Source organism: Condylura cristata, unplaced genomic scaffold (assembly GCF_000260355.1).
Source record: "Condylura cristata isolate star-nosed mole 26May11 unplaced genomic scaffold, ConCri1.0 scaffold00001, whole genome shotgun sequence".
Classification (NCBI taxonomy): Eukaryota; Metazoa; Chordata; class Mammalia; order Eulipotyphla; family Talpidae; genus Condylura; species Condylura cristata.
In genome coordinates, this window is record NW_004567102.1 from 26,621,639 (window position 1) to 26,633,873 (window position 12,235).

The following is a 12,235-nucleotide window of genomic DNA, read 5'->3' on the forward strand; positions in this document are numbered from 1 at the left end:
TATATTAAAACTCAAATCCTAAAAAAATTATTTTCAGTTTTTCAAAATTCCTAAGTAGGATATGTAACCTACTAAGACTAATTTTACTGATTTCTTCTAAGACAGAAAAAGGCCATGGGGTAATGTAAAAACAGTGTTGGCATATGGAAGTTGTGATTTTCATACTCCGTCTGCTGCTAATATTTTTAATATTAGAAAATACATGTTTATTTAACAGATTATGACTTGTGGTAGCTCAGATTTATTTAGTATGTATCAACAAGTTGACTAAATATATGATCTATTTCTTGGAACATATTAAGATCTAAGGTCATTTATATATTTTGCATATTATAAAATAAATGTGTACCATTGACTTTAGTTACCAATTTGGTGTTTGTTATTCTTATTATAGCTTTGTTTTGTTTGCTATGTAACTTTAACTGTTTATTACCCTTTTAATCAAGTAGTAAATGTTCAGTCTACCTTATGAGATAATGAGTTGAAAAATGAATTCAAGGATGTCATAGATGTATTCTCCCTTTGTACGAATAATTAAACTCAACAACAAGATTATGGATTAATTTACAGACCTACAGATTATAGAAAGCTAAATTTATTAAACTAGGTTAGAAACTTTTTCAAAAGAATTATGTAATATTTTTTATTTAAATGGTCTGTACTCCAGGAAAATCTAAATGTTTTGATTATAAAAATTAATTTGAATTAATACTTTTAAGAGTAGTTCTTATAAAAAGCAAAAAATTGCACATATACTACAAAATACTAATATAATTTACAATATATGAAATCCAATGAAACCTAATTATATGTTCCTCTTTCCCCTGATGCCGTTATAGAATTTATTTTAGGTAGTTAGTCAATATTTCATTGATAGTGTTAGACTCTTAAGGAAACTGAAACTATTTAATCGTTAAAACATAGAGTTTAATAATTATCATTTTATTACATGATTTGTGTATTTATGAAAATATAGCATATTGAAATTTAAGTCATTAATTATAGTCCAGTTATTTCTCAACTGTCTGGTTTTTCAAAGGTAATTTAATTGGTATAATTTCAAAAATAATTTTCAAATCTAACAAAGTATTTCCTCTAATTATTCTTTACTCCTTTCAGAGGAAATGGATATAGAAGCACGGCTTACTGAACTATGTGAAGAAGTTAAGGTACTTTAATTTTTTTATAATTCACATTTTCAGGTTGAAAACTGTCTTTAAAATATCACCTACCATTTTTGTAAAATGATATATTTTTTAAATGAAATGAGAATATACTTTCTTTTTGTTAAGATTTATTTATTAATGCATATAAGAACACGGGTGTAAACCAGAGGTGTGGGAGGTGAAGGTGTAAGGATTCACCAGACAGAGTGGGAAGCAGAACAGGTGGATCTAGTAAGTTACACTGCTGAGGGGAGCAGTGGACAAACAAGAGAGATCTTCTGCTACATGTGGGTTAGCTTCCTATCTGGGTACTGAACTTATGTTGTAGTAGCTGGGGACAGCTTGATAGTACTGTGTCTTCAACCCCTGAGCCACCAGAGAGACCCAAGAGAATTTGCTTTCTTTCAGTGAATCAACTTGTATCTCATCAGTTTTTCACTAGTTCACTAGTTCATTCTTGCAATTGAATTTTCTTTGGTCTGGACCTAAATATTTTGGGTATTTTATGGCCACCATGTATTTTATTTTCAGTTCTATTAATGGATCAAATCAGACTTAAATCAAACAAAGGTATATATATGTCTTTGAAATATAAATTTGAGTGAGGAATAGACATACCCTTTATAAAAAAAAAGGTTACCTTCTCCTGATATAGTTCTGTATGTGTAGGGTACACAAGTAATTTTGTATATGATGCTAGACTTTCCCCGTAGATCAAATAAGAAAAGTATTCTTGTTAAAAAATCACTAATGTTGTTATGATAGTTGCCCAAAGGACATTGAACACTTAGAAATAATCTTAAGGTATATGATTAATAATGAAAAAAAAATCTACAATGTTTCAATAAGATATTAAGTTTTGAGTAAATAAACATGATACTTGTTAGTGGAAAAATATATAATCACTGAAATCTTTTTCTGAACTTACTAGTATTACTGCATCCATATCAAAACCCAATTAGAAATTTTAAATTTATTTTTAAAGATCAATTGAAGAAAAGGAAGGATGACTAAGAAAAACAGTATTTATTTAGATATACTTACCCAGCTAGATGCTCATATGTATATAAAACTACAATAATGAAAATAGAGTAGGACTTCTCTAAGAGAATTGAAAGACAAATCAATAAAAGTAACATTGGAACCCAAACTGCTGTGTTTAAGAACACAATATATGACAGACTATCACACACTGGGTTTTATAAAAAGAATGGTAAAATTAGTTTTATATATACACACACACACAAAGTCTGGAATATGAAATAACTTCTTCAGTGTCATAGTAAAAGACAGAATAAGATATTGATGAAACAAAGTTTTTATATTTGTAAATTTTAAATATTTGTAATATTTAAACCTGGCAAATGATTAATGCAGTATATAAAGGCATTTACATTACATAAATGTTTTTGTGGGAAACTTGGCTGCTCGTTCAGTAGACCATGATACTCTAAAAAATACCCTTGTGAAAAATGGATATATAGAGAGGCAATGTGCAAATAGCTAATTCTTAGCAGAACAAGTTAGCTACTTAAATCCTTATTGAAAAACAGGGAAATGCAGATTTAAACAATAAAGTGGGGGGGGTTACCCATGAAATTTGTAAAAATGAAAGTGACCGTCAACCTTTTTTTGCATTATTGGTAGTAAGGATGTTGGTAAATGACTATCTGTATATACTTTTGGTGATGGTAGACTTTGGTACTTTTTTTTTTCTCTCTGAGTTAGGGTACAAAAATAGAGGGATAATAGGGATAATAAAATTCCTACCAAATGTAGACTTTTGAAATGTTGACTTCAAAAATAAATAAATAAAACAGTGTATGTAATAAGCAGTATTTGGGGGATTTGTTCATTTATTATAAGAAAAGGAGAACGACAATATAGTCAGTACAATTTAGGACATGTTGAAATTTCACATCTAAGTGAATTACTTACTATGTATAGTGGTAAGCTCAGGAGAGATGTTTTTAGACATACCCATTTAGCCATTGTTAGTATATAGATGGTAACTGAAACCATGACAAGTAACTTTTAACTTCAACGTAATAGACTGTTGCTTCCTTCTTTACCACAAGAAGATAGCTGCATATAGCTGGCTACTTAAGAAAGATTTGTTAGTACTATTAAAATCGAAAGATAAGTTTTTGCAGCAAGAGATTAAATATCTATAAGCTGACTTAATGAATTTAAGAAAAGGCTGTCCTCATAATAAAAAATGCTTGTCTGACATACACTTCAGCGACATCTTTAAAGACAGAGCACCCAACGCCACAATAGTGAAGGCAAAGATAAATAGATGGGACTACATCAAGTTAAAGAGCTTCTGTACAGCAAAAGAGACATTACTAAAAACAAACAGAAAGACCACTAATTGGGAAAACATTTTCTCACACAAAAGTAGCGATAAAGGACTGATCACAAAAATATACGGAGAACTGATGAAACTCAACAAAAATGAAGTAAACAACCCCATCAAAAAATGGGCAGTAGAGTAAAAAGATACTTCTCCAAAGAGGAAATGCAGATGGCCAACAGGCATCTGAAAAAATGTTCAACATCACTCGTAATAAGGGAGAAGCAAATTAAAACCACAATGAGATACCACCTCACCCCAGTGAGAATGGTACATCTTCAAACAACTAGCAACAACAAATGTTGGCGAGGATGTGGAGAAAAAGGAACTCTCCTGCATTGCTGGTGGGAATGCAAACTAGTACAACCACTATGGAAAACTGTTTGGAGGTTCCTCAAACTGCTAAACATGGAGCTTCCCTACGACCCAGCAATCCCACTCCTAGGTATCTACCCAAAAGACACAAAAACACTGATTGAAAAAGATACTTGTACCCCCATGTTTATTGCTGCTTTATTTACAATTGGAAAAACATGGAAGCAGCCCAAATGCCCAAAAGTAGATGACTGGATTAGAAAGATGTGGTACATATATACAATGGAATATTACTCAGCAACCAAAAAAGAGAAACACATGTCTTTTGCAGCAACTTGGATGGAGCTGGAAAAGATCATGCTTAGTGAGATAAGCCAGAAAGAGAAAGAAAAATACCGGATGGTTTCAATCATAGCAGGAGTATAATGGACCAGGCGAGAAAATAACAAAAATAATGAACAACCATATACCAGAGACATTCTGTGGGGGTGGAGGGGGAATGGGGAATAAAAAACGGGGGGGAGAAGGGAGGGAAATGCACGGGACTATGGTGGTGGCACAGGGGTGATTTGGTGATGGGAAATCTGCGGGGATTACAATCGAGATGGAAAAAAAAATGTGCAAAATGATGTAAAAATAAACTTTGTAATAATAAAAAAAAAGAACTATTAGCTAACTAGAAGGAATTCTCATAATTTGATAAAGAATAGCTCCACATCTTAGCAAATGTAAAATACTGAAAGTTTTCCTTCTAATATTGAAAAGAATCTTAGGGCTATCTTATGGTAATAACATGGATATCTGTTATCACCACATCTATTTAGTGTTTTACCTAGGGCAAGGAAGGAAAGGGAGGAAATGGAAAGAACTAATATGTCATATTTGTAAATAGCATATCTGTATAAGTAAAAAATAAATAATATTATTGAATTAGTAAATAAAAAAAAAATGATTGTCTGAAAGAAAAGCAGGTCATCCTGATGATAGTCTTCTATTCTTTGTTAAGAAAGTCTAATTTTATCAACATAAGAAAACCAAAGCCTTTTGAAATATTCTGCATTTCATAATATAAATCAGTACTCTTAACTGTTACCAGTTTAAGTGAATGTTTAAATAAATGGGATATGCTTATACTACTATTAGAACATTCTTAATAATATGTCATAATTGTTTACCTATTTTTCTTTGCTTACCATACTGTGATCTTTTTATTTTAATCTTTATAGGTGTAGAATGTAAGTAGGCGCAAGCATTTAAAACATGTTTAATAAGAGTGGATAGAATTATTTTAAAAGAAAAGAAAAAATGTTTGCCAGCTCTGGAAAAGTCTTACTACAAGCAAAATAGAATGTAGAAACATAAGGATGAGAGAAATATTAAAAGATATCTTAGTCCTAGATAAGGAGATTTTTTACTTAGCTGGTTAGAGGTGGGAGATCTTAAATTTTAAGATTTCTTCATTTATCAAAAATTTTAAGACTTCATATTATAATTTGTACATTATATTTGAAGCTCCTATTGGTTTAGTATTTGAAGTTGATAGTGCTCTAAAGAATCCAAATTTGTCTTTTTAGACCATTTTTGTTATTATTTTAGTAACAAGACAACTCAAATAATGAAATTTCGGTTTAATTATTGAAAATTACATCCATAATTATCAAATAGTCACTGATCAGTTAGTATTGCTGTTCTATGTGCACCTATGCAGCTACACATTTCTTTTTAAAACTAAAAATGTACCTTAGGGTTAATATTCATTCTCTTTAGTTTGTAATATTATACATGTTATTATAAGTCTCAGGAAGCAGTGAAGTTTTTTTTTATCATTTCAGAAAATAGAAAATCCTGATGAATTGGCAGAACTTATAAATATGAATCTTGCACAACTTTGCTCACTTTTAATGGCTCTGTGGGGACAGTTTCTGGAAGTTATAACACTACATGAAGAATTGAGAGTATTACTAGCACAAGAGCACCATACTTTGAGGGTAAGTTAAATAAATGATGTTTGTGCATTTAATAAGTATTATTTATCTTTAGAAGTTTCACATTAATAAAAAACCTGATTTTCACCAAAGTTGTTGATAAATCAGCAGACATTTATTATTTGTTTGACTTTGAAGTTAATAATACAATACAGTTGAACACATGACTATCTCAGTCACAAATACTGCTAAATAATAAAAACTATGTAAAGGTATGTAAAATAAAATATTTGGGATAAGATAGACCTGGGACTCAAGAGCAAGAATTATAACCAGGTCTCAAATCAAGAGGTTTTGATTTGCCTTTGCAGACTTATCTCCTAACATATGCACACTGCATTCCATGTAGTACTTATTCAAAAATACCATGTTTGTTTTCATTTTTTTCTAAATTATAAAATATGACATACAATCAAAATCATGAAAAAACATAAAGCATGCATATTTTAGCAAATATATACCTTTTTAACTTGCTTAAATCAATAGAAAATTGTCAATACTACTGTAGAAGTCTTCTGGGCTTTTTTCCTTTTTTCACTCAAGATTTGTTTTTGTGAGATTAGTCAATGTTTTTGTTGGTAACTAGATTGCTGTTATATATTCCATTTGAATATAACCACAATTCGTTTATCCATTCTACTGGTGATGGACATTGGATTACTTCTAATCCAATGGCTTAGTTGGATGTTACAGCCAAGCAGTTGTGAAAACTCCTGTACATATTTTCTGCCAGTTTCTTTGAAGTATTGTCCTACAGAAGAAATTGTGGTGTTAGAGGTGCATACTTCAATCTTACAGTTAATGGCATGCTATTTTCCAAAGTGGCACCAGTTTCCATACACACCAGTACTATATGAGGGTCCTTACTCAACATACTGTACTATAAAATTTATCACTGACTGCTAATCTGTTGTATATAAAATGGCATTTAACTGTGTTTTAGTTTGCATTTCTCCAATAGAATTTTGCAGGTGACCACCATAATTGGCTTCATGAAGTGCCCGTTCAAATTGCATGTTTTACTGTAGAATATCTTTCTTTTTCTTCTTGACCTGTAATTGTTTTCTGTGTATCTAAATTTTGTCTCTTATATGTTTTATAAACACTTCTCTCATGGTTTGTTTCCTTGACTTTCTTTATGTAGTCTTTTGCAGTTTTTTCAAGTTTTCATTTTGGTGTAGGTAGAGCAGAAGAGAAAGACCAGGAATAAACATTTCCATATTTGAACATAATAGATACAGAACAGCCAACAAAAGATGGAATTTTCAATAAGTGATGTTGAAACAATTGGCTTTTTATGCAAAAAAAATAACATAATAAAATTCAATTTCAGGTGAATTGAAGATGAACATGAAAGCCAACAATCATGTAAAACTTCTAAAATATAAAGCAAGCTTACAGAGGAATTACAAAAGTAGTAAAAAAAAAAATCACAAGTTACAATGTTGGCACATTTGTTTTATCATTCCTTTTTGTGTGAGTGTATATATATATTTTTTCCACATTCTTCCATGAGCCATTTAATAGCTATAGACATGATGCTCTTTGATCCCTAAGTAGATAAGGGTTTATTTCCTAAGCACAAAGTATTTGCCTATTTTACATAGTACAATGATGAACTTTAGGGAATTTAATATTGCTATAGTGCTGTGGTCTATGTTTCAATTTCATCAGTTGCCTTCATAGTGTCTTGTAAAACAGTATTTCCCCACCTTTTCAGGATCAAACTGAGAACCATATATCACATTTGTCATGCCCCTTTAATTCTACAAGAGTTTCTTATATTTTACTCTGTCCTTCATGACTTTTACTTTTTTTTTTTTTTAAAGATTTATTTATTTGTGCATACAGAACTGGGGTACAGGCCAGAGGCTCAGGGGTGGTGAGAGGCTTCACCAGAGACAGAGCGGGGAACAGAACAGGCAGATCGACGAAGTACACTGCTGAGGGGAGCAGCGGGCGGGTCAGAAGAGGTCTGCCACACCATGTGGTCACCTCTGGGGCAGGCGGGAATTGAACTCATGCAGAAGCAGCCTTAGATTCTCAGTGCTGTGTTTTAACCCACTGCGCCACCAGGGAGGGCCGACTTTTACTTTTAAAGAGTATTGGCTAATAGTTTTGTGATCACCCTTCACTGTGGGTTTGTATTATATTTCTTTTGATAACAGGTAATATATGTTAATGGGAATATTGCATTTTGTATTTTAGTCAGTTTTGGTAAATTTTATTTCTAGGACTTTATTAATTTATTGGCATTAAATATTTCTTAGTAACCTTCAATTTTTTTTTTTTTAAATTGGGGTAAGATTAGCTTACAGCACACTGTATGACTCAGGTACAGGTTCATACCATATAACTGTACCACAACCACTATCCTCCTCCATAGTCCATTGTGCCCCCTGCCTCAGTAGCTCCTCACTGCTACCCTCCCGCTCTGATAGCCACATTTTTGTAGTCACATTTACAGGATTTGTTTGGTTTGGTTTTTGTCTTTTCCTTTGTTTTGTGTCTCTGTATTCCACATATGTGTGAAATCATCATCCAGTAGTTTCTTTCTCCTTCTGACTTATTTTGCTTAGCATAATCCCCTCCAGTTCTATCCATGTTGTTGCAAATGGCAAGAATTTAATTTTTGGTAGCTGAGTATTATATTCCATTGTGCATATATACTTTATCTTCTTAAATCAACTCATCTATCACCTGATATAGTTTTCATACTTTATTTATTGTAAAGAGTGAACAGAACTGTGTATGTCCCTTCACATTGTGTTTTTGCATTACTCAGGTAGATAAGCTAACTGAATTGGTGGATTATAAGGTAGGTCTAGCTTTATTATTTTTGAGAAACCATACTGCTTTCCATAGGAGTTGGAGCGGTCTACATTCCTACCACTGTGTTCCTTTTTCTATATATCCTTGCCAACACTTGTTGCTTCTTTTTGTTGTGGTTGTGTGTATGTGTGTGTTTTTGTGTGTGTTTTATATGAGCAGTTCTCATCAGTGTGAGGTTGTATCTTTTGGTCTCAATTTGTATTTTCCTGATGATAAGTGATGATGGGCCTTTTCTCATGTGCTTATTGTCCATCTTTGTGTCTTCTGTATTTTAAGTTGTATAAGTTCTTTGTAGATCTGGGATGCTATCCCTTTGTCAGATAAGCGTAGTGAAATGATTTTGTCCCATTCAGTAGTGTGTCTTTTTTTATATTTTCATTTGCTGTACAGAAGCTTTTAGTTTAATATAGAACCATTTGCTTATTTTTCTTTTGTTTCCCTTGCTGTTTGGAGTCAAGTCTCCTAAGACATCCCTAAAACCAATGTCATATATTTTGTCTGTATTTTCTTTTATATATTTTATGGTTTCACATTTTGCATCCAAGTCTTTAATCCATTTTCAGTTAAATTTTGTGTATGGTGTGAGATAGTTGTCTAATTTTATTATTTCGTATATGGTTGGCCAGTTATCCCAACAACATATGTTGGAGAGACTTCCCTTTCTCCATTGTATAGTCTTGACTCTTTGTCACAGATTAATTGTCCATATCAGTATGGATTTATTACCAGGCTTACAGTTCTATTATATTGGTCTGTTTATATGTTTTTATTATAAGACAATGTTATTTTGATTACTATTGCCCAAGGTTATCAGAAAGAAGAAAATAATAAAGTGGAAAATGGAAACAAATGAAGTAGGGAGAAATCAATACATCTAAGAGCAGCTCTTTTTGAAATCAGCAAACCTTTGACCAAACTAAGAAAAAAAGACAGTATGTTCAAGTAAATAAAATCATAAATGAAAGAAGAGATTTACAACTGATACCACAGAAATATAAAGGATCATAGAAAACTAGTATGAGCAATTATTTGTCAACAAATTTGCTAGCCTAGAAGAAATACTGATATTGAATAATGAAGAAATAGAGAATCTGAAAAAACTATATAATACAAATAAGGAGATAGAATCAGTAATCCAAAAATTTCCCACATTAGAAGTCCAGAATTTGGGCCCTCCCTAATAGCACAATGGGTTGAAGTGCAGCACTGCAGCCTTGCCGCTGCTGCCTCAGTGCGAGATTCGAGATTCGCCACCCGAAGGTGACCATGGCACAGCAGACTTCTGACCCACCCGCTGCTCCCCTCAGCAGTGTACTTCATCAGTCTGCTTGTTCTGCTCCCCACTCTGACTCTGATGAAGCCTCTCATTGCCCCTGCAGCTCTGGCCTATACCCCAATGATTTCTAGTTTTTGACTTAAATGGGAGATATGTGATCTTTCCTCTCACATTAATATCTGGAGGCCATTGTAAGATTTTTAATGAGCTTTATTTATTTTTACATCTTCATTTTTCTGTGCAAGGTTTTATTTTTCCTCTTAGATGTTGTCCCTATAAAATTACCACCACTAACACGCCAATGAACTATCACCATGGACTCTTGTGCTCCTCCCTCCTGTTTTGATCCCTTTCCCTCCCCCTCTCAAATTTATAGCTTGACTGTTAGCTTTGTCTTGATGGTATATATATTTTCTTTGTCTTTGGTGGTATATATATATATATTTTCTTGATCCATTCATCTGTTTTGGGGTGTTTTGGTTGTTTCCATATTTTAGCTATTACAAATAGTGCTGTAATAAACATATGAGTACAAGTATACTTACGAATTAGGGTATTTGTGTCCTTAGGAATCTACATTCCTAAGGTGAAATTGATGAGTCATATGGTAGAGATCCATTTCAGGGTCCTCCACAGGGCTTTCCATGGTGGTTGTCCCAGTTTCCATTCCTACCAGCAATGTAAGAGGGTTCCTTTTTCTTCATATCCTCACCAGCATTCGTTGTTAGTTATTTTTTTTTTTTAAAGATTTATTTATTTGTGCATACAGAGCTGGGGTACAGGCCAGAGGCTCAGGGGCGGCGAGAAGCTTCACCAGAGACAGAGTGGGGAGCAGAACAGGCAGATCGGCGAAGTACACTGCTGAGGGGAGCAGCGGGTAGGTCAGGAGAGGTCTGCCACACCATGTGGTCACCTCCAGGGCAGGCGGGAATCGAACTCATGCGGAAGTGGCTTTAGCTTCTCAGTGCTGTGCTTTAACCCGCTGCGCCACCAGGGAGGGCCTATTTTATTTTTTTAATATATTTTTTTTACATCATTCTTTATTTTGTGCATTTTTTAAACATTGTCTATTCTCACTGGTGTGAGGTGATATCTCAATGTGGTTTTGATTTGCATTTCCCTGATTATGTGATTTTGAACATTTTTTCATGTGCCTGTTTGCCATCTTCATTTCCTCTCCTTTCTGTCCACTTTTTTTTTTTTTAAGATTTATTTATTTATGCATACAGAACTGGGGTACAGGCCAGAGGCTCAGGGGCGGCGAGAAGCTTCACCAGAGACAGAGTGGGGAGCAGAACAGGCAGATCGGCGAAGTACACTGCTGAGGGGAGCAGCGGGTAGGTCAGGAGAGGTCTGCCACACCATGTGGTCACCTCCAGGGCAGGCGGGAATCGAACTCATGCGGAAGCAGCTTTAGATTCTCAGTGCAGTGCTTTTAACCTGCTACGCCACAGGGAGGGCCCCACTTTTTCTTTTTAAGATTTTTTTATTTATGCATAGAATTGGGGTGTAAACCAATGGTGCAGGGGATGAGAAGATTCACCAGAGACAGAGTGGGGAGTAGAACAGACACATTTACTGAAATATGACCTGAGGGGAACAGTGGGTAAGAAAAGAGAGGTCTGCTGAGTCTGTGGGTCATCTTCCTGGCTGGTGATCGAATTCATGCTGCAATGGCTGGCAATAGCTTGATAGCACTGAGACTTTCACCCCTGCACCACCAAGGAGGCCCTTACTTTTCTGACTGGATTCTTTGTTTTGTTTTTTGTTGAGTTCTATTATCTCTTTATAGATCTTTGATATCAGTCCCTTATCAGTTTTGTGGAGTGCAAATATACTGCCTTAATCTATAGGGTGTCTCATATTGTGGATTATTGTCTTACTTGCTGTACAGAAGCATTTTAGTGTTATGTAGTTAATCATTTCCTTCATTTTCTTTGTTTTGGGGGATGAATCTTTAAAGTTGTTTCTGAGATGTATGGCATGGAGTGTTTTGCCTATATTTTCTTCTTTTTAATGGGCCTAATTTCAGTATTGTGTTTCAGGGGTTAGAGAGGCCCATAAAGAAGGAGATGGGGAAACAGATGTCAGGTGAAACAGTTAAAAAAACACAACAGTTATCAGTTAAGTGTGTTAGGTGCAATTCCTGGCATCCCCAAAACAATCCAGTAATAACACCAAAAATCACTAATCACAGGTTATAATAAAAGATACATTAAAAATGAAAAAACCGGGCCCTCCCTGGTGGCGCAGCGGGTTAAAGCACTGCTCTGAGAATCTAAAGCCGCTTCCGCATGAGTTCGAT

General features: G+C 34.0%; 1 protein-coding gene across 5 annotated transcripts in view; it reads left to right on the forward strand.

Annotated features, from left to right (window-relative positions):
• The window catches only part of FAM135A (family with sequence similarity 135, member A), a 79,262-nt gene that overhangs the window by 37,097 nt on the left and 29,930 nt on the right, over window positions 1–12,235 (forward strand). For all 5 annotated transcript variants that reach the window (XM_004673606.1, XM_012724224.1, XM_012724236.1 and 2 more), the window contains 2 exons: window positions 1,120–1,169; window positions 5,670–5,825. In XM_004673606.1, coding sequence (XP_004673663.1) covers window positions 1,120–1,169; window positions 5,670–5,825 — 206 coding nt within the window. The remainder of the gene's footprint in view (window positions 1–1,119; window positions 1,170–5,669; window positions 5,826–12,235) is intronic.